The 23840-nt window shown below is 39.1% G+C and overlaps 1 protein-coding gene across 2 annotated transcripts; it reads left to right on the forward strand.

Moving 5' to 3' along the window:
• Nucleotides 1-1014: 1014 nt before the first annotated feature.
• On the forward strand, nt 1015-22847 carry C14H11orf97 (chromosome 14 C11orf97 homolog). Of its 2 annotated transcripts, XM_005579383.5 has the most exons (4): nt 1015-1249; nt 6122-6226; nt 17458-17583; nt 22536-22847. In XM_005579383.5, exons 1-4 carry the CDS (start codon nt 1015-1017, stop codon nt 22538-22540), a joined length of 471 nt encoding a protein of 156 aa, XP_005579440.3. In that variant the 3' UTR covers nt 22541-22847. The 2 variants fall into 2 exon arrangements, with proteins under 2 accessions (XP_005579440.3, XP_073871188.1); XM_074015087.1 differs by lacking the exon at nt 6122-6226 and having other exon boundaries at nt 22536-22764.
• Nucleotides 22848-23840: the final 993 nt, after the last annotated feature.

A 23840-nucleotide genomic window follows, 5' to 3' on the forward strand; every position in this document is an offset into this window, starting at 1 on the left:
TAAATTACCCCGTTTCAAGTATATAGCAATGCAAGACTAGCCTAATATAATTGTGATAGTAATGTAAACATTAAATATTACTCTAGTCAAAATTTCAATTTATCTATAATAGTAGTATAAAGGAGCAGTAAGTATATGTGACACAGGGAGTATGAAAATCAACATGATATCTAAAATTGAAAAACATAAAAAGCAGCAATATAAGGATTTGGTATTAAAAGTGTTTGGCTCTGGGGTACAATGGAGACAGAGGAGGTCTCCTGTATTGGGTTGCAAGCCTTGTAGAACGATTTAATACTATAAAACAATGCACATTCAACTTTCATAAAATTAACACCACAACGTAATCCATTTTTTAAGGACTGCAAAACCAAAACCAAGACAAAAGCAACCTTATGCTCCAAATAAAACCCTGAATTTTTCTACTTGCTCTTCAAATTAAAATTTGCTGAATTTGATTTCATCTGTAAAGTTAGTTATTAGTTTATTAGTTTTGTGAATACAAAAGAGCTTGGAAACTACAATTTGCTTAATAATAGTAATAATTTACAACGTGAAAGTTGGGATTCATCAGCATTTACTTATTCAATCATGTTGCGTGTGTGTAGCAGGGAGCGGGATGCGACAGGCACAAGGCTGCGTGAAACCAGCAACGGTGCCTTGTACTCACCTGCACACCGGTTCCACTTCTAACTTTTCTGTTCTGGGCAGTGATCTATTCTGTCGGCTTTGGGACCAGACTTCTGAGTCCACATTCCAACGGTGCCGCTTCCTCGCTATGAGGCCTCATGCAGTTTCCTTCGCTTTTTCTGAATCTCAGATTCTGTATCTGGGAATAGTGAAGACTCTCTTGCCGAGCTCGTGTGAGAAATTAACGAGAAATTAATGGAAAGTCCTTTGCTTAGGTCAATGATAATAATAACCCCAGCCTCATAACTTCAGCGCCTTCTTTGGCGCGCGAGATACCTAGGGCCTCGGAAGGCGGGCTAGGGGCGGGGAGAATCGGCAGTCACTATGGCAACCCGAGACGCCTCGCGTGCCTGGCGGCCTGCAACTGAGCTGAGAAGGAAACAGTGCCCGGGGCTCTCAGAAGACAGCTGCGGCATGACAGGCGAGGAGGCAGTGGTGGTGACCGCAGTGGTGGCGCCCGAGGCGGGTCGCGAAGAGGAGCAGCCTCCGCCGCCGGCAGGGCTGGGGTGCGAGGCGCCAGAGGAGCCCGGCCGCGGCCGCGTAGAGCACGGCCAGCAGTGTGAGTTCAGCTCCCGCCGCGGACGCTACCGGGAGGAGGGGCGTGGAGAACGAGTGACGGGGCAGCTGGGGGAAACCGCAGTGGAACTGGCTGAGAAGGTTTGGGGCAGGGGAGGTGGAGCTGCTGCTTTTGACAGAGCCAGAGATGATGGCACTGTGGCAGAAAGCATCGGTTCATCTTTCCAAGCCCTCCTTCCCGATAGCCTGCCTGAACCCAGAGTCTGGACATCAGCTCCGATTTAATCGGTAGTTGCATTATTCTGAAAGGAATTACACACACACACACACACACACACACACACACACACATTTATATGTATACCATTTTATACATGCATTTATATATGTATATGTATGTGTATATATGCATGCGTATACACCCTTAGAAACACGCAGCTCATTGTGCCAGTTATTTCATTTTACAGATGAGGAAATTGAGATCTAGACCAGAGGAAAGAAAGTGACTTGCCACAGTCAGTCAGTGCAGGTGAAATACTTAAATCACTTTTAACTTCCATCTCTTGGACTCTCAGTCTACAACTACCCAATCCTTTTAGAATCTCATAATTATGGGTCACATTTTAACGCACTGTTCTTTGCTCTCTGCCCTGCCAAACACACAATATTCAAATAGGTAAAGACAGTTCTGGCCCACAGCCACAGTGCAAGTGGCTGTAATTTGGGTCCTAGCCAGGTTGTTACTCACCCATACTGTTTCATGAATTAACAGATATTTCACAGCCTCTTGCACCCCAGGTCTTGAGTAGGTGCTAAGGAATGATGGTGAGAATAATAGACCAGAGGAACAGAGGAGTTTCCAGCCCTTCTGCAGAGCCTCCTTGATTGCCTTTCTGGAGAGCAGACTGGGGTTCTCCACGGTTCCTCTGCGCTGGCGGGCCCCAGGAGAGAGGGTTGGGCCGAAGCACCTCCTTTGGTGCACCACACACTCTCCTCCCCAGAGACCTCATCAAGGAGTTACAGAACCACTGCCTCCTGGTGAAAGGGGCCTCTTCCCTGGGCATCAGCTCCAGTATGACTATGAAACGTCATTCCTTGTGTTATTATCAGCAGCATGCAGAGGCCTTGCTTAGATATATTTAATAAATTCAGTATATTTGGGTAATGGAGATTACCCACATAAATTCAGTATATTTAGGTAATGGAGATTCTTTACTCCTACTTAAAATTATTATGATTATTATGATTTTTAGACAGCTCCGTTGCCAGGCTGGAGTGCAGTGGCATGATCTGGGCTCACTGCAACTCCACCTCCTGGGTTCAAGCAATTCTCATGCATCAGCCTCCTGAGTAGCTGAGATGACAGGCACACACCACCATGCCTGGATAATTTTTTCGCACTTTTAGTAGAGACAGGGTATCGCTACGTTGGCCAGGCTGGTCTTCAACTCCTGGCCTCGAGTGATCCGCTCGCCTCAGCCTCCCAAATTGCTGGGATTACAGGCATGAGCCACCGCGCCCGGCCTCCTACTTCAAATTCTATCAGGAAACTTCCCCATTAAAGATGCTAGTATCTAAGTTTCTTTCGTCCTGTGGCTCTAGGAGTAAAAGGTGGGATTAACATTCACTCATCAATTTAACATATATTGAGTCTTTACTACATGCCAGGCATTGGACAAGTTTCAGGGAAAGGACTAATGACTTAAGGCAGATGTCCAAACTTTCACAAGCTCACAAAGTTGGAGTGGGAAAATGAAAGAGTTCCTGCCTCAGCCTCCCTCAGAACCTCCTTTTAGGGGCTCAGCCTAAGTAGAGACAGGCTGTTCGCACAAGCACAAAGTACTCAGTCAATTTTCAAATGTCCTAATTATTGGAAAAGTCTTCAGTCTCTCTACAGCTTCTACTCCCTAATCACAGGCCTGCTCTCAAACACGAAGTGTGGTTGTTTCCCACGTAAACATCCTTGAATTATATAAAGGCGGCTATTCGAGCAGCAACCAAATCTTTCATAGACTTAATGTCACCTTTATTTTATTTAATTTTTGCTTTTTTTTTTTTTTTTTTTTTGGAGATGGAGCCTCACTCTGTCACCCAGGCTGGAGTGCAGTGGCACAATCTTGGCTCACTGCAACTTCCCCCTCCCTGGTTCAAGCAATTCTTTTGCCTCCCAGGTAGCTGGGACCACAGGCACGCACCATCACGCCTGGCTAATTGTTGTATTTTTAATAGAGATGGGGTTTCACCATGTTGGCCAGGCTGGTCTTGGACTCCTGACCTCAAGTGATCCACCCACCTCAGCCTCCCAAAATTCAGGGATTACAAGCGTGAGTCACCGTGCCTGGCCAATGTCACCTTTAAGATCACTTGTAGTGCTCTAATCTGGCTGGCTGGCCACTTCTTCCAACAATCTCCAATGTATCAAATCACTGAAACCTGTATTCTAGGTATGAACTGATTAGTAGAGTGCAGTGGATCTATAACTATGGGTTGTAATAAACTATAAACAATTTTTAATAACCCTAGGAGCTTGGGAGACTCAGGTAAGTGTGGCTTCTCATTTTCATGATTTTAGTTTTATGACTTAAGGAAGCTACTTTCTCAACTATAAAACAGGAATAATTATACTTGCCAATAGGTCATTGTGAGAAAGGGAAATAGTAATATATGTAAGATGCAATTGTTATTAGCTCTCAGCAAAAAAACAAACAACAACAAAGAATCCCAAAAACCTGGAATAATATTGTTTCAAAAGAAATTCTGGAATAACGTTGTTCTTAGTTATCCTTCTCAGTGATCACAGTTCCTCATGTCTATATAAACAAGACATCTATCGACAAATCCACTCAAAATGCTGGTAAAGATCAACATCAAACTGCTATGTTAGAGTTTGTAGAATTTTCTTTCTCTCTTTCCCTTCCTTCCTTTTTTCTTTTTTAAATTTTCTTTCCCTTTCTCCTTTTCTTTCCTTTTTCCTTTCCTCTTTCCTTTCTCCTTTCCTTTCTCCTTTCCTTTCCCCTTTCCTTTCCTTTCTTTTCTCCTTTCTCCTTTCTTTCCCTTTTTCCTTTCCTCTCCTCTCTCTTCCTTCCTAGCCAAGTTTGTGAAAACTTTTTCTGCCTAAAAGTTCTCTCTCCTCTCCCCTCCCTTTCTCTCCCCTCCTTTCCTTTCTTCTCCTGAGCAGGAGATATTTGTTCGTACTAGCTCCTTAGTACTCTCCCAATTACCACAATTCTTCAAATCACCTTTAGTGATTTCTTCTGTACATTTTCCTAGCAGCAGGACTGAAATTTATCAGGAGACCTGAACTGACAGCAGGTGATCTTTTCCTTTCTGTTGTTCTGTTATAGGCTTAGTTTTCTTCCTAGCCAAGTTTGTGAACCCTTTTTCTGCTTGAAGATCATGATTTAACAGATTAAACCAAAGTTAGGCTTCAGTAATGCTGTTCCCATATTTTATTCATATGATTTCCAACTTTGGGGAAACAAGAATGAGACCCTGAAAGTATATAATTCTAACTTTTTCATGTCTGAGGGTGTGTCTGGATCTTCATGACTGGGAATGACCTGGGATCACTGCCGGAAGCAGCAGGTCTCTTGCCCCATTTGTGCCAGTCTGCATCCCCGTCAAATTGACTCACTTGTGTTGTTTATTGATTCGTCTGGAAAAGATGAGATACCTGCCCATATATATGGGAGTTTAAAATCAAATCATAAACAACTAAAGTACTCAGTTGTTTAGGTTTTCAATGGTTCCTTGAATTGAGCTTTTGGGTACTGAGATTAGAACTACCGGTTCACTGACATTCACAGTTACTGTATAACTGCATTGACAGACATGCACACAGAATAGTCTTTAGTCAGAGCTCTAATTTCACAGTGCTTAGTTCTAACTGGACACACATTTGTTGAGCATTTATTATTACATCAAGCTCTATTCTAAGACTCTGATGAACTGAAGAGGCAACATCCCTGCCCTTATGGGGTTTGTGATGTGGTAAAGAAGATAGATATCAAATGAATAGCTACACAAATAATTGTATGTAAAGAAATGAAGCTGTATCCAAAATGCAATAAGTAAAATGAAAAATAAAGTAGGGTGCCATGATAAAAAGTCCTTTCCAGATTGTGGCGTAAGGGAAAGTTTCCCTAAAGAACTAATGTTTAAGGCAAGACCTAAAATTTGAGTAGAAGTTATATAGGCAAAACCAGGAGAAAGGCAGCTCAGGTAGCAAAAACAGCATGTGCAAAGGTAGGAATGAACGGAAGGGCCATGTGGCTGGAGCTCAGAGAGCGAGAGAGAGAGGCTGACAGGAGAGACTGCGGATATGGGTAGGCCCAACAGCACAGAGCTCTTCTGTTTCTCTGGAGTTCTGACATCTGGACTGAGCAGAAGAAATGTAGCTACGGTGTTTAGAACAAACAATTCAGTCCTTGACTGTAGTAGTCATGTCCTATAGGTCCAGATTTAGAGGCCAGGGAAAAGTCCTATGTCCATAAGTGGTTCACTACTACAATTCAGTTTCACTCTTTTAAAATGACGATTTAAAAATGCTGAGATTTTGTTCTCTCTTCTGTACCTGGATTGTAAGCTCCATACACACATCTGTCTCATTCATTGTTCTGTCTTCAGCCCCTAGCCAAATGCTTGTCACACTTTATGTATTTCTTCCTAACACCTAAAAGAGGTACCTGAAACTTACCCTACAAGTTCAGGAATTACATGAAAATGTGAAGTCCCAAAAGAACCTAAAGTTCCCATGGAAGAGATCTTTCCAAGATAGAGCCTTCGGGGCAAATTGTCTGATATTTGTATGGAATAACATGTCTTCTTTTTAAAAAATTGTTATCATATAGATATAATGGCTAGAAGATTGGGCAGAATTTATACTAAGTAATTGATTTTGTTAATGCCTTTATAGGGAAGAAATTTTTATATTGTGAACCACATAAGAGAATTAAGGAAGTACTGGAAGAAGAACTTTATATTAAGAGAGATGAATGCCACATTAAAAATCCAGCTGCAGGTAATCTCAGTGACGAAGTATATTTGTGAAATGAATATGAAATTGCCTATTTGATGACAGAGTATTTTATTATAAAACCATACTATTGAAGTAAAAATAGGTTTTTGGAAAGTTCTTGAACTAGTTTATAATGAATTTGCTTATGTCCAAATAAACCTTCATATCTAGAAGAAAAAATAGGCTGGGCATGGTGGCTCCCGCCTGTAATCGCAGCACTTTGGGAGGCCGAGGTGGGTGGATCACAGGTCAGGAGATCGAGACTGTCCTGGCTAAAACAGTGAAACCCCATCTCTACTAACAATACAAAAAATTAGCCAGGCGTGGTGGTGGGCGCCTGTAGTCCCAGCTACTCGGGAGGCTGACACGGGAGAATGGCGTGAACCTGGAGGCGGAGCTTGCAGTAAGCCGAGATCCTGCTACTGCACTCCAGCCTGGGTGACAGAGCGAGACTCCATATCAAACAAACAAACAAAAAAGAAGAAGTAGATATCAATATGTACTTTGCTGTCCCACTTTCTTGGTGGAGTTATTTCTATTTAATGACATGTACAATGTTTTCCAAGTGCCTGAAAAACACAATAATATATTTAATCTTTATCAATATACGTATGACAAGTAACAGTGGTTTCCAAACTTTAGATTTGCATCAGAATTACCTGGGAGCTCGTTAAAAGCAGATTGCTGGGCGCCACCCCTGGCATATCTGGCTCAGTAGGTCTGCAGTGAGGCCCAAGAATTTGGGTTTCTACAACATTACCGGATGATGTTAATGCTGCTGGTCCAGTACCCGACTTTGCAAATCACTGACTTAGCAGAACCTAAGTCATTTACATGGTCAAATCATCCAAGGATTTCATCCCACAGAGGATCTGAGCGTTGATAGCTCTTATTGATCGTTCATGTGTGCAAGAGATGCTCGAGGAGCCCCAGAATCCCAGATGTTAGTTTGAAACTGCTGACACCCTTCATTTTCATGGTTCCTTCTCAACAATTACTAGATGTATATTTCATGCTCTCCCAATCATCAGATTTTTATTGTGACACTCTTAGGTATCAGCAGCTGCTAGAAGAAATAACAAAACTATTGTATTGCATAGACTCCTTCATTAAGAGACCTTGACATTTTTTATGGAGAATTGTTGGTCAACCTGCGAGTGAGGTCCCAATTCACTAAGGATTCCTAAGAGATAGGCTGCAGGACCAGAAGTCCATCATTTCAGATTACATGATGTATGTTGTGCCCACTGTACTTTTTTTTTTTTTTTTGGAACGGAGTCTCGCTCTGTCACCCAGGCTGGAGTACAGTGGCAAGATCTCTGCTCACTGCAACCTCTGCCTCCTGGATTCAAGCGATTCTTCTGCCTCATTCTCCTGAGTAGCTGGGATTACAGGCACACAGCACCACGCCCAGCTAATTTTTGTAGTTTTAGTAGAGATGGGGTTTCACCATGTTGGTCAGGTTGGTCTGGAACTCCTGACGTAGTGATCCGCCCGCCTTGGCCTCCCAATGTGCTGGGATTACAGGTGTGAGCCACCGTGTCCGACCCCACTTTACATTTCTAAAGCAGACATAGAAACTCCTTTGGGTCTTCTTGTATGACCCATTCTTATAAAAGGAGAGACCAATAAAATGGTGCAATTTGCTCCCACAATATCTTCAAGGAAAGTTTTAAAGTCTATTTTGAATTAAACGAATGGATGCGGAATGACCTACTAGATTTCAGCTGGGAAGCCCTGCCTACATGTACTATTTTCCTGGTGTTTAACATTTTTTTCTAAGTCTATACTGTTATATTTTGGATTTATCTTCATTGTTTTAAAAATCTATATAAAAGCTAGTTTATACACTAGCTGTGTGTTGTATTATTCTTATTGGATACATTAGATTGTAAGACAGTCTGAGTGAATAGGATGTATCATTTGGTTTATAAAAATTCATTTTCCTAAGCAATCTTTTCAAATATCCTTTATATAAAATGAAGACTGTCTGGCTGCTTTTTAAAATAACATCCACTAGAGGTGGCACAGAGGTACTATTTTAGCCTAGAAAAATCTTTCAATGCTGAGAATAGATTCTATAAATTTGGGTTTTTAAATGATATACTTGTGGGAAATCCTGTTCTTTTTAAAATATATATCATGGCTAGAAGCCACATACCATTGGCCAGAACAGGGAATTAGCATCTAGTGAGGGTGCCACACTCTTCCAGCCCAGCCTCAGAGCCTAGAGGCCAGTCATTGAACCTTTGCTTCTAGTTCAGTTTGCAGTGACCCCTCCTTTATATATCTGATGACAGCCATGGCTTCTTTTCCTGGAAGACACATCTTGTTACATACATGCAGAATTTTGCATAAGACTTTTAGAGAATTGTGTGGTTCCTATAGCTACTATTTTAAAATATAAGTACATGTTAACCATTTTCTCCATCCCTTTACTTCTCCTTTGCTACTTCACCTATTCTAATTAAGCGTTTGCTCCCATGGGTCCAGGGAAACTGTTCTTTCCCAGGATTGCAAATAGCCTTCCTTTTGAAGGTCAAATCCAATGATCCCTCCAACATACTCAACCTCTCTGTAACGTCTGATGTAGTTGTTTTCTCCTTCCCTCTAAAAACACTTTCTTAGCTTGGCCTGTAGGTCACAATGCTCCAATTTCCTGGTTTTGCTCCTACCTCTTTAGCTATTCTTTCTCCATCTTCTTTGCTGGCTCTCCCTCCTCCTAGCCTGTATAATTTAGAGGGCTCAGTCACAGGCTCTTTTCTCTACCTACCCTCACACCTTGGGAGATCTAGCCCTATTGGGCTAATGACTCCAGCAGTTTTTATTTCTACCCCATACTTTTCCCTTTAAATCCCAAAACCTACTTGATTCTCCACTTGGATGTCGAATAGGCCTCTCAACCTTAAGATGTCCAGAACAGAACTCTTATTCTCTACCCCCAGGCTTTTAAAAACCCATAGGTCTTTCCCATATCATGAGATGATACCACCAAACACCTAGAAGTCAGTTCCTCAAACTCCATATCCAGTCTATCAGCCAATTCTGTTGAATTCAGTATATATCCTAAATCCCCCACCAGCACGGTTGCCAAGCCCCTGTCACCTTTTGCAGGCCTGGCAATAGCATCCTATAACAGCCTCTACTACTGCCCCTGCTACTGTTAATTCTCTGCACTGAAACCAGAGGGATCTTTTACAAACATAAATCGTTACATGTCACCTCCATGCTTAAAGCTGTCTGATGGCTTTTTATTATTCTGAGACTAGATTTCATGCTTCTATGGCCAGCTCACCTCTCTGATCTCATCTCCTATACTTTCCCACTCCACTTTAACCACACAGGCTTTCTTGACATTTCGGAACATGCCAAACCCATTTTTACCCCTTGGGACATTTAAATGTCACCCAGACATTCAGATGTCTTCCTCTCTCTTCATTCAGGCTTCAACTGCATATGCCGTCTTCTCAGAGAGGCCTTTCCGCTCCAGCAGGTCAAAATAGAAACTGTCCTCCAAGTCACCTTCTAATCCCTTATACTGCGTTCTTCTTTCTCCTGTTTTCTATTGCTACCTGAAATTTTATGCAGACAGTCCCCAACTTATCGCGGTTCAACTTAATGATTTTTCAATGTGATGGTGTGAAAGTTGCTTTTTTCCTAGGCTAGCGATATGCCGTATGACACTCGTTTGCAATGCTGGGCAGTGGTCATGAGCCGCAGCTTCTAGTTAGCCATTCTAATGTAAGTGTTCTGAGCATGTTTAAGGTAGGCTAGGCCAAGCTATGATGTTTGGTAGGTTAGGTGTATGAAATATATTTTCTACTTAGAATTTTTTTTCAACTTATGATAGGTTTTTCAGGATGTAACTCCATTGTAAGTCGAGGAGCATCCATCTTTCTTTATATACTTCTTTTTTGGCTATCTGTCCCACTAGAACACAAGCTATCTGAGGATAGGGGCTTAATTTTGCTTACCCCAAATCCTCACAAAGCTATATGATATTGATATTCTGATCCTCATCTTAGGATGAGTAAACTGAGATTTTGAGAGGTTTTTAACTTGCCCAAGGTTATGCATTAAGTAGCAGAACCAGATCCAAATTCAGATCTGACCCCCAATCCCATTGACTTTCTACTCACTATGGTGTCTCTGGTGACACATTATGGCTAAATGCAGTGGATACTGTTCTGCCTCTAGGTGGCTTGAGCTTTCTGCAACATTTGACATAGTTGATGGCTCTCTCCTTCAGCCTTGTTCCTTTCTCAAATTCCATGATACTGTCCTGATTTTCCCTCTACTTCTTTCTCACCCTCTGTTAAGCACTCTTTTTATTCACTCCATTCTCCAAATCTTGATGTTTATCAGAATGTTTCCGACAGTCTTATAATCTTGTTCCATTAGGTTTCCTGGGATTTTCTCAGACTTTCCACTATGGCCTCTCTAGGATGCCTCTGAAATGTGTCCCTGCAGGTAAACTTCTTTTCCTGGATGTCCCATAAGTCATAAGATAACTCAGGCCCAACATGACCAAAACAAAACTCACACTTCTGGGACGGTCACGGTGGCTAATGCCTGTAATCCCAGCACTTTGGGAGGCTGAGACGGGCAGATCATGAGGTCAGGAGATCGAGACCATCCTAGCTAACACGGTGAAACCCCGTCTCTACTAAACATACCAAAAAAAATTAGCCGGGTGCAGTGGTGGGCGCCTGTAGTGCCAGCTACTCGGGAGGCTGAGGCAGGAGAATGGCGTGAACCGGGGAGCTTGCTATAAGCCGAGCTCCGCCACTGCACTGCAGCCTGGGAGACAGAGTGAGACTCTGTCTCAAAACAAACAAACAAACAAAAACACACAAAAAACTCACACCTCTCCCCGACTTGCTGCTTCCCTTATATCACCCATCCCAATGAATAGCATGGCCTAAGGTCCAAATGCAAAACCACAGAGCCATCCCCTATCTCCACACCAGAGCACCATATTCCACATCTAATTAGACTGTGAGAGGTACCTTAGTTTGGCTCAAGATCCCAAAATGTTGACCCGTATGCCAGGTTCACCTTGCAGACATATTTATTTGCCCTGCGGTATATTTTTTAAATATCTGAACCAGTTGTCAATATTTTAAAATAGAAATTTTATATACAAACTAGACGTCTAGATTTTCTTGAGTGGTGATGGAGCAGGGAGGGTAAAGGATGATTTGACAACACCAAGGCACCATTTGCATCAGGCAACAGTGGCTGGGGTTGGGTTACAATGCCCCGTGCTGACCTGCCCACTCCACTGTTCAGCATCCTACACCAAGTTCCCTACTCCAGTGGGAAACATCACAAGTTATGTATGTTCACGTGCCCACTGCAGGTTTTTTCTTCTCATTGTAGAAATAGAAAAAATTGTTTCTCTTTTATGATGCCTTCATCAAAAGTAGTAAAAAAGGGAAAGACTGGGAGAACCTATTATTTCTTACCCCTGGCCAGCTTTACTTATATTACTGGCCTGGCCTCTTCCTATGTATATTTGAATTTGTGACTTTGGATAAACACTACATACTATTTTGCAGATATTCCCAAGCCTGTCTAAATTCTAGGGACCCCAACACATATGCATGGATCTCAGCATATTTGTAGCTATGTATGAATTAGCTGGGTTTGTTTGAATTTTAAGACAATCAACTCCATATACTCTCACAACAAAGTAATTGATTGTTGAAGGTGAGACTTCAGTAAGAGTCCAGACTGGATTTTCCTTAACCATAGATAAAATACTGCAATACTGGGCTATGTAGCAAAGCATAGGTGAACTTATTGAAGAGTCTGTTAAGAGCGCGATCTGTCCTGGAGGTAAACAACTTAAATCATAGCATGTTTTATTTTTGAATGAGTTGACAGTGACAATTATGGAAGTACCCAGAAGCCGTGTGGTTATTTCTGTGCTTTTTCTCTTCTCCTTTGGTTGAATGAAATTGGTTAAAAAAAAATCAAAAGGTTCAGAAGTTGAGTTTTATGGATGTTGAACAGAATGAACATTTTATTTCTTTGGGGATACCATTGGTTGCACAGCTAGTGAGACTCAGGAGAAAGAGTTGTTCAGACTGGGGCTCTTATCTGAATGAGCTGTCCTACTTGTTCTTGTGGTCATATTGTGACTACAGCTAATAAGGGCTGTGAAGACACTGAAATGGACAAGGTGTCTCATGGGGTTGTTACTTTGCACTCTATACTTGGGTCTAGGGAATGCCATTAGTGACAATAGAAACAATGGGCTGACAGGCCTCTTGTCCTCCCTTCTGTGGACTTTTGATTCCTTGTAGGCTCTTGATGCAGTGATACATGGGCTGAGTTAGAAGCACTGGATGCCAGGGTGAGAGTTAGGGATGTCTTTTTATATGACGATGTTGATGTTGGGAATTATGGTGATAATAATAGTGATAATGGTTATCATTTACAGAGTTTCTTCTGCACATGATACATTTTTTGCAAATAATCTCTTTTAATTCTTGCAATAACCAGTGAGATATATGCTCTTTTGATTCACATTTTGAAGAACTTGAAGCTGAGGCTCAGGGGGTGACTTGTCCAATGTCACACTGATACCTGGATGCAGATTTGTCAGAAGCTAATGTTCTTGCTCTTAGTCATTGGGTTCTTCCATCTCTCTTTAAAACATAAGATTATGCCTTCGGAGAGGAACAGAGATTTGAAATTGATTTAGTAGCAAATAGTGTTCTATTCAGTTAAAAAAAAAGAAATGTTGCTAGTTTTCTCTAAGTTCAGTTTCAGTTTAGCCTCCAGGTTCAAATTTGAGGTAAAACGGGTTTCAGAGGCTTTCCACATTGCTATCAGATAAGGACAAAGAACCTGGGTCTACTTGAAAAGGTTAACCTCATACTGAAAAAAAAAAAAAAAAAGGAGTGTAATTTTCTCATCAGATCTTTTAATCAGATAAAATGGAATTTGGGCAACTTATAGAACTTTCTGGATAAGGAAGAATTTAGCTAATGTCCATCATTCATATATTCTGTGATTTCCTGAAGATTTTCCTTTCCTTACAACTTTTCAAAAACAAAAATGTAGAATTGGCTGAGTGCAGTGGCTCATGCCTGTAATCCCAACACTTTGGGAGGCCGAGGTGGGCCGATCACATGAGGTCAGGAGTTCGAAACCAGCCCAGGCAACATGGTGAAACCTCGTTTCTACTAAATATACAAAAATTAGCCAGGCCTGGTAGCGTGCGCCTGTGGTCCCAGCTACTCTCCAGGCTGAGGCAGGATAATTGCTTGAACCCAGGAGGCAAATGTTGCAGTGAGCTGAGATCTCACCACTGCACTTCAGCTTGGACAACAGAGCAAGACTCTGTCTCAAGAAAAAAAAAGAAAGAAAGAAAAAAGAAAAATGTAGGCTTGTGAGACATTCATTATGGAACTAGTGCATTTATTGTATTGTTTATTTTAAAACTATTTCTGCATTTCTATTCTATAAAGGACTTTGCAGAAATAAAGTGATGTATTAATTTAATGTTTTCAAGTTGCAAGGGCTTTTGTATTTTTCTGGCTAAAACCTACAAAGGTTATAGTAGTCATGAAAAATTTGATTAATAAGCTTATTAATTTTCCCCTTACATAACACTTCCGTTTCCAATGAATTTCAGAAGTGTATTGCCAAATATATTAATGAATTCTACATGTGCCTTAATACATGGAAACTTAATTTTGAATGTAGTTTATTTACTACATTAGTACAAGCTTAGAAAGTGCAAAATGTTGCCAAGCAACTGTGGATATATTTCATTATTTCATTCAATTAAAATGTTTTCTGCACCTACAATATAGGAGGAATTTACTAGACATGAGTTATTCATTATTTCATTCAATTAAAATGTTTTCTGCACCTACAATATAGGAGGAATTTGCTAGACACCAAAGGCATGTCGAGACAATTATAGAGCCTAGGAGTCGCCAGACATAAATTAAAAGTACTTATATTTTTCTTTCTCTAGTCAAACCTCTGACCTTGTTTGCACAAGAGAAGTACAGATGATATGGCTCTAAACTGGCTTTTCAAGCTCCAATGTTCATTATTTACAGTCCAGAGAGAGCTGAAAGGAACTCAAATATTTTTAAGGTGTGAGCTTACCTTCCCTATAAAACCAGACCAGGTCCTACTGGCTAAAATTTTGGGCATAAAGGCATGCTTTAGTCATTTTAAAATTCAGTATAAAAATACACCTATAAAGATTTCTGAGTGGAAAGTGTTGGAAGCATGAGAAGGGAAGAGAGAAGAGGAATCTCTAGAGGATTCTGAGCCTCAAGAACAGATTTGATTCTTTTCTTCTACCTTCTCCCTTTGTGCCTGCTGCCCTTTTCTTTTTCAGTTGAGAGGAGTCGACACTTGAAGTCTCTCTGGCTTTGTCTGCCTTCCTCCTTCTGGAATGCACATGCCCTGAGCTGAGGGAGTTAAGTTTCTCTTAAAAGAAGCAGCTGCCTCAGAGAGCATCCATGGTTTTTTCTAGACCCGCTTTTATCCAGTCAAATATATCACCTTCTGGAACTTCTTCACCCAAACATCACTTCACATGTGTGAAGGGCTATTATTTTTTTCCCGCAACCATTATCCCTGAATATAGCAAATATTTATGCATAACCATATTTTGCTTTGAGAGTTTCTAATGCATTTCTGGGCATCGGCATTTATATTTCAGCTGTTTTTCTCTATGACATTCTTGTGATTGCATGTGAAAGAGCACACTTACACTTAACTAGTACAATTCTTCCATCTAATTTGATGTGATTTGTCTGCACGGTTCTGCTTCCTGATTTTATACTGCTTTCCACGTACTGGATCTTCACAAAGTGTCAACCACAAGTCCAAATCTATTTCCTTGGTCTCCCACAGGGTATCATGCACTGGGGGTATTAAATAAATGTCATGGGCTACTAAGTTTTAGAGTTTATTATCCAGAGGCTGGGGAGCAGCCCTTTTCTTTTTTTTTTTTTTTAAATTATTATTTTACTATGAGTTCTAGGGTACATGTGCACACATGCAGGTTTGTTACATATGCATACATGTGCCATGTTGGTGTGCTGCGCCCGTTAACTCATTTACATTAGGTATGTCTCCTAATGCTATCCTTCTCCCCTTCCCCTACCCCCGGCAGGCCCTGGTGTTTGATGTTCCCCACCCTGTGTCCATGTGTTCTCATTGTTCAGTTCCCACATATGAGTGAGAACATACAGTGTTTGGTTTTCTGTCCTTGTGATAGTTTGCTCAGAATGATGGTTTCCAGCTTCATCCATGTCCCTATGAAGGACATGAACTCATCCTTTTTTATGGCTGCATAGTATTCCATGGTGTATATGTGCCACATTTTCTTAATCCAGTCTATCATTGATGGACATTTGGGTTGGTTCTAAGTCTTTGCTATTGTGAGTAGTGCCACAATAAACATACGTGTGCTTGTGTCTTTATAGCAGCATGATTTATAATCCTTTGGGTATATGCCCAGTAACGGGGTGGCTGGGTCAAATGGTATTTCTAGTTCTAGATCCTTGAGGAATGACCACACTGTTTCATTTCTTCTAGATTTTCTAGTTTATTTGCATACAGGTGTTTATAGTATTCTCTGATGGTAGTTTGTATTTCTGTGGGATTGGTGGTGATATCCCCTTTATCATTTTTTATTACATCTATTTGATTCTTCTCTCTTTTCTTCTTTATTAGTCTTTCTAGTGGTCTATCAATTTTGTTGATCTTTCCAAAAAACCAGCTCCTGGATTCATGAATTTTTTGAAGGGTGGTTTGTGTCTCTATCTCCTTCAGTTCGGGAGCAGCCCTTTTGTATCTCTGAACAGGATAGAAGAGGAAACTGGCTTGCATGGCAGGGGAAGATTTAGGTTAGATAGAAGGTACAGCTTAAACTTTCTAAGGTCTTAAACAGAAGGAGATTGTGGAATCTTCCTTGAAGGTCTTTGAAGAAGAGAGAAACTAATCTCGACAGATAACTTCAGCTACTCCACTCAGGAGTGGAAAAGGAGAGGCAGGTATTGACATACAGTTTGGCAAGTCAGTTCAATGACTGTACCTTCAGTCACGGAATCTGAGTCCATGCTTGGATAGTAAAATCATTCTCCCTGTAAAAAAAAGCTATCATTCATTGAGTACAAAGCACTTTACAGCCATCTCATCTAAATCCTACAATAATCCTTCAAGTAGATATTATCATCCCTATTTCAAAATTGAGGAAATTAAGACATAGTGGGTTACATAACTTGGTCAAAATCAAATAACTGATAGATGGTAGAACTAAGATCAAAACCCAGATCTCCTCTGAACCCAGAGACTATGCTGCTAGTAATTACTTGCTATGGAACCCTTTAGAGAGGGATCAAATATCGGTGAGGACGCCAGTGGGCAGCCTTGGATCTATGAACAATGTTTGGCATTAATATTTGCAGCCTTAGAAATGGGAAAAACAACTTATGGCAACTCACCCAAATTCACCAACTTACTAGACTTGGGTTGCAGTTTTCTACACAGTGGACATTCACCACGTGCTTGTTTGCTGAGTCTCAAAACGTAACCAGGTGATTTTAGGATATGGAGGATAACCAACTGCCAATCTTTGCTAAACCTTATTGAAAGGCATCAGGATCCAAGAACTGTAATTATCAATGGGTAAACATCACTTTCCAGGTATTTTGCAATGATTTTTAAAACGCAGGATCCAGTGAGTTTATTGTTGCTCTTTTTCAAGGGGAGATTAGACAGCATCTAGTTTGTGGCTTTTAGAGGATTCTTGGATCTATTGGATGAATTAACTATTGGATGAATTAATGTAGTGATTTTTGGTCCTATTATCTTTAGAAATATTTTCTCTTACTGTAGGAATTAAATCAGAATCAGATAAAGTTGACTAAATGAATTCTATTGATTAACTGTTATTTATTCCTGATCCCTCTCTGTTTTGTTATGGATGTTTCTGTTATCTGTTTGTTTAGGGGCAAGTTAAATGATCTAAGAGCACTGTAGAAGTTTAATTGCATAGAGAATAGTTGAATGAATGAAATGGAATAAAAGATTAAACAAATGATAAAGATTTGGGTGGTTTGATTAGTCAAACCAAATAAACCCATACCCAAATAAATAAAAAAAAAAATCACCAATTAAAATCTTTAAAATACTGTGCTAAAAAGAGAATATGCTAATAATTATTTTCTTGCTTTAAAAAATATTGACAGTGGCCCTGGAAGGGATTTGGAGCATTAAAAGGAATCTCCCTGTGGAAGGCTTGAAGCCAGGACTGCCGAGCAGAAACAGTTTATTGCCACAAGCCAAGTACTATTCCAGGCACGGAGGACTGAGAAGTAAGACCCTGATGCCCTTGACTTCCACTGAAGCCCCTGAGGGGACTTTGCAGTTTACAGACAAGTGGTATATGCTCTGTTTAAAGATCTCAATCAGAATTCAACCTTCCTTTGACTTGTTTCTCTTGGATTGCTTTTAGTTTGGCCATATTATGTCACTATGGAACTCAAACTGTAACAATTCATCTAACCAATTTACCCCCATGGATACAACAGAAGTTCATCCTCTGGGATACACTTATGACTTTTTTCTTTACTTTCTATCTACACAAGACTTTCTAGCACACAGTCGGCCTTTGTGAAGAGGAATCCTGCACTGTCTTTTCTTCTAGATAGAGGATCATTGTTTCCCAGTGGAAATGAGGAAAGGGAAATGAGGGAATGAAGGAAGAACATGGCAGCTACTTTGCTTGGCACTCTTAGTTTCACCTTATTCCAGGAATGAGGCCACCAGACTGGGCCCAGGATACTGTTGTTCCTCAGCAGACATAAACTTTGGAACAAAATATTACTCATTCCTCACTGTCATAGGCAGTGTCTGCCAGGAACATTTGTAGCAGGATGTGGGGAAGACAGAGGTCTTCATATGGAAGTACAGTGTCCAGATAATCTAGGGTCATGCAGCTAGGTACATAAGTCCTTAAAATACACCTACATTTGGGAGATTACCCTGGGTCCAAAGGGAGAAGTAGATAAAATTCAAGCTTGGTACTGAACCAAGATATGAATCATAATAGCAATGCTATATAGCATTGCTTAGTCTAGATTCTTAATATATACAATAATAGGCTGGCCACAGTGGCTCACATCTGTAATCCTAGTACTTTAGGAGGCCAAGATGGGCAGATTACCTGAGGTCAGGAATTCGAGATCAGCCTGGGCAACATGGTGAAAACCCATCTCTACTAAAAATACAAAAATTAGCCGGGCATGGTGGCACACATCTGTAATCCCAGCTACTTGGGAGGCTGAGGCAGAAGAATTCCTTGAACCTGGGAGGCAAAGGTTGCAGTGAGCCAAGATCGCACCACTGCACTCCAATCTGGGTGACAGAGTGAGATTATATATTAATTATAATATATAATCAATATAAGTATATATTATAATTATATAATTATATATTATATAATATAATTATATAATTTGTAATTTATATATTATATAATATAATTACATAATTTGTAATTAATATATATTATGTTGATATAATACATAATATATAATATTTCTATATGATATATATTTCTATATTATATAATATACATTATATAATTATATATTATATGATATTTATATATTATATACTATACATTATATGATATTTATATATTATATACTATTTATATATTATATACTATACATTATGTAATATTTATATATTATATAATATTTATATAGTATATAATATACATTATATAATATTTATATAGTATATAGTATTTGTATAGTATATAGTATTTGTATAGTATATAGTATTTATATATTATATATTTATATAGTATATAGTATTTATATATTATATAGTATTTATATATTATATATAGTATTTATATATTATATATAGTATTTATATATTATATATTTTTATATATCATATATTTATGTATTATATAATATTTGTGTGGTATATATTTATATATTATAGTATTTGTATATTATATAATATTTATGTATAACATATTTATGTATTATAGATAGTATTTATGTAGTATATAATATTCATATAAGATATAAATATTATATATGATATACATATATACTATATATGTATGTATATACTATATATACTATATATGTATGTATATACTATACATAGTATATATACTATATATGTATATAGTATATAATATTTATATGCTATATCTAATATTTATATATTATATACTATTTGTATAGTATATAATATTTATATAGTATATAATTATATAGTATATAATATTTATGTAGTATATAATTATATAGTATATATTTATGTATTATATACTATGTATATATTATATATAATATTTATGTATTATATATTTATATATTATATAATATATGCACACACAATAGTATATAATAGTCTATCTAATGTCTACAACAATTACATGAAACAAGTATAATTCATTTCACAGATAAGGAAACTGAGGCACAGGGAGGTGAAATAATTTACCCCGGATCGCTCAGCTAGCAAGTAGAAGAGTAGAATGCTGGGATTTGAACCAAAGCAGTCTGTCTCCAAAGTCCATGCATTCAACCACTAGACACTACTGCGTCTCTGAGCCAAGTGCCCACAAGCTAGGATGTCTATTAAACCTGAAGTGAGATGAAAGTTCAATAAAAGTGTCACACAGGAGTAGGGGCCCCAGGAGGCCAGGGATGCAGCCTCTGGGATATGGGCTTAGTAAGGGAAAAAATACAGCCACTGAGAAACTGAGACAAGAGGTTAAAAAAAACAAACACAAAACTTGTTACTAAAGGGGATTCATGTAGCAAACAGGAACCAGTTAGGAAGACTTCGGTTTAATGATAATAAAGTAGTAGTAGCCACCATTTATCATGTGCCAGGCATGGCAGCAAGTGTTTTATATAGTTATGTAATCCACATGATCATATGAGTTGAGGATTATAATCTCCATTTTCTGGGTAAGAAAACTGAGGCATAGAGACACTTCACTACCTACAATCCCATGGCTAGGAGTTAGTGGAGCCAGAACTACAAACCCATGTCCATCTGGCTTCTGAGACTATGCCCTCAGTTCCAAGACTATGGCCCAAGACTACTGGGCCATCACGGCAGAGAATCTAGTCACTGTGCAAAAAGCAACAGTTGTAGTGTTGTGGTTAAATAGGTACAAATGCCAGGGATATGGGAACACAGGGTTTTAGGAATCTGGGAGGCCGCTACCTTCATAATCCACAAAGATACTAGTGTCCTGAAGTAATGGTTGATTCAACCAAAGTCTGGGCCACTTGTCTATTGGAAGCTATTTATCTCAACTTTCCACTCAATTTCTTAGGTTCGACTTATCGTAGATAATTCCATAATTCCAAGAAAACTCACTAAGTAATTTGTTTTAAAGATGAATGGTTTTCTGCATGCCTATTATGAGACCTATTGAATAACAAATTTCCTTTATTTAAAGACATATAAGTCCAATTAATTACCCAATTTATCGACTGGGGACATATGATAAAAGATTCATGTTTCATTTTGACCATAATTGCATTCCTTTCATCCATACAATTTAAGAGACATTTCATGGCTCCCGCTCATTTTTACTCATCCACACTGCATTCCTAGGAGCCCTCGGCCCTCCATTTACTTCCAGCTGGTGTCAAGCCCTTATAGTGGTCATGTTACAATATGTAACTGTTATTGACACATAGCTTAGTTTCACCTCTTTAGGTTGCCAGCTGCATTTTTGTCATATCATATGAGCTGCTACTATCTGCTGTACAATCACAATTGATCAATCTAGATGTCAGACTGATAACCAAGAATTAGACCTTTCTCGTTATCAGTGAAAAAAGGAAGATGCTAGGCACAGAAATATAGATGAACAAAATCCACAGATAATTTTCTAAAATTGTCAGTAGTAATTAATACACTATCACAAGCTCCATGAAGGCAGGGACTGTCTTTTACTCACCACTGTGTATCTGGCACTTAGCACAGTGCCTGGTACAACAGGTGCTCAATTGCTATTAGTCATGAGAATGACCAATGAATGAATGAACCAGTAAGTATATGTTAAATGCCTCTTTAGGTTTAGAATCTTCTCGCTGCTAACTCACATACCTCCCCCACTCCCTCAAAAGCATATTGTTTTCTCTACTTGAGACTGCTAAACTAAACCAAATGCAAACAATAGAGGGAAAATCAATGCAACCTACTCTTTTCAGTGTGTGAATCATGAAAAATTGCATATATTTTAAATACATCTTGGAACTAACACTTTCAAAGAGAGGTCTTCTGTGGCTTACAATGAGTTTTCCAGGAACTTCTCCCATAAAATATGCTTCAGTTAGATACTTCAGTCAAATCTCACGGTCAATTTAAACAATTCACTTGTGCTTTTTTTTTTCTCTTTCTCATGAACAATGTGATCCTGGTAGTTAGGACTCTTCCAACATACAATACATATCATTTAAAGTTTAAATTTAGAATTATGATTGTCCAACTGTAGTTCTAAAGCATGTTTCCATTAGAGACTGTGAATCGTCTACTGCTTTCATCACACTAAGAGGTTTTATTCATTTACTTTTATCAATCCCAGCATTCTGGGAGGCCAAGGCAGGCAGATCACTTGAGGCCAGGAGTTCAAGACCAGCCTGGTCAACATGGCAAAACCCCGTCTCTACTAAAAATACAAAAATTAGCAGGTGGGGTGATGCACGCTTCTAGTCCCAGCTACTCGGGAGGCTGAAGAATGAGAATCACTTGAACCCAGGAGGCGGGGGTTGCAGCGACCCAAGATTGAGCCACTTCACTCCAGCCTAGGTGACAGAGCAAGACTGTGTCTCAAACAAACAAACAAATGGTAATGGTTGATGACAAAAAACCTTTTATCGTTTCCTTCTTATTCTGTGCCATAAAACAAGCCAGAAAAAAAAAAAAAAAGCGTTGTCTAGTCTGGTGCTAAGCTTGAATGTGCCTACAAATCACGTGGTATCTCAATAAAATTCAGACCTGATGCCATAGGTCTGGGGTAGGCTCTGAGATTCTGCATTTCCAACCAGCTCCCAGGTGATGCTGATGCTCCTTGTCTGGAAACTACGCTTCAGTCGTGAGAGTTTGGAAGACTGAGTAGTGGCTTTTCCAGTTACTGGGATGACATGGGTATGGCTCTTACATTCTGCTCAACCAAATGGGAACGTTAAGTCAAATTTAGATTAAAATGGGTGAGATTAAAGAGCATCTCCCCAAAGTAAAACACTTATTTTTTCACTTTTTCTTTTAACTCTAGGATAAGATGAATTAGATTTTCCATTAAGGAAGAACCTCTTTCTGCTGATGTCTGAAGAATGGAGAAGAAACTCAGCTCGTTTCAGGATTTAAGATGTGTGCAAAAAATATGATAGCCTGTAATTACTATTATTGGTACTAATACCTATCTGTAAACTAATCCAAAGTAATGAAAGACTATTGGTAAAGTTCACTAAGTACCTGAAAACAATAAAGGAAAATATTATACTTATTTTTAGTTGTCACAGTTAGAATTCATTTGGCTTCTAATGCAGCTTATTTTATTAAATATGTGAAATAATGATGAAACAAAGGCACGTTTACTGAGTATTTACTTCAAGGCAAACATTATAAACCTTAACCCTTTACTACAGCGTAATGTGTTAGCCCATTTTTAAAAAACAGAACTAAATCCAGATACAGATAATGGTGAGTAAATAAATGACAGAAGAAAAGTCTGTGACTCAGAGACAAACATTTTTATGCTAACCTTGGTAGAGCTAATCATTTCTCTAGAACTCGTTCACTAAATAGTAAGGAGCCAGGAAATTTATGGTAAGATATAAAAAAAAAGGAGAGTATTTAGGCCAGGCACGGTGGTTCACACTTGTAATCCCAGCACTTTGGAATGCCAACGGGGGGCCGATCACTTGAGGTCAAGAGTTCAAGACCAGCCTGGCCAAAATGGTGAAACCCTATCTCTACTAAAAATACAAAACTTAGCCAGGCATGGTGGCACACTCTTGTAATCCCAGCTACTTGGGAGGCTGAGGCAGGAGAATCGCTTGAACCCGGCAGGCGGAGGTTGCAGTGAGCCAAGATCATACCACTGCACTCCAGCCTGAGTGAAAGAGTGAGACTCTGTCTCAAAAAGAAAAAAAAAAGTATTTAAATAATACTGCCAAGTTAAAAAGAAGAAAAAAACTCCTTCCCTTTCCACCATTTGTCAAAGTAATGTATGTGCAGTATAGATAAATTGGAAAATGAAGATATGTAATGGAAAAAAAAATCTGTAATTCTATTTCCAGAAACAACTATTGAATTACATAATGCCCCATTCATTAAAATATCATGTTAAATAATTACATAAATTCTTTATATATTTTTTTAAACTTGTTTATTTATTACTTTTTTTTTAATATTTGGGTTTTTCTGATTTTTCGTTTTATACATAACTGCTGTGATTTGTTTACACTCCCAGCCCCTACCCCTTACAAAGTTTTTTTTTCCTAGTATTCTGGTTATACACTTTTCATTCTCCTTCCTCTGGAGGCTCAGCTTATAAAACTTCCTTCAGTTCCCTGTT

This window comes from Macaca fascicularis, chromosome 14, assembly GCF_037993035.2.
Source record: "Macaca fascicularis isolate 582-1 chromosome 14, T2T-MFA8v1.1".
Taxonomy (NCBI): Eukaryota; Metazoa; Chordata; class Mammalia; order Primates; family Cercopithecidae; genus Macaca; species Macaca fascicularis.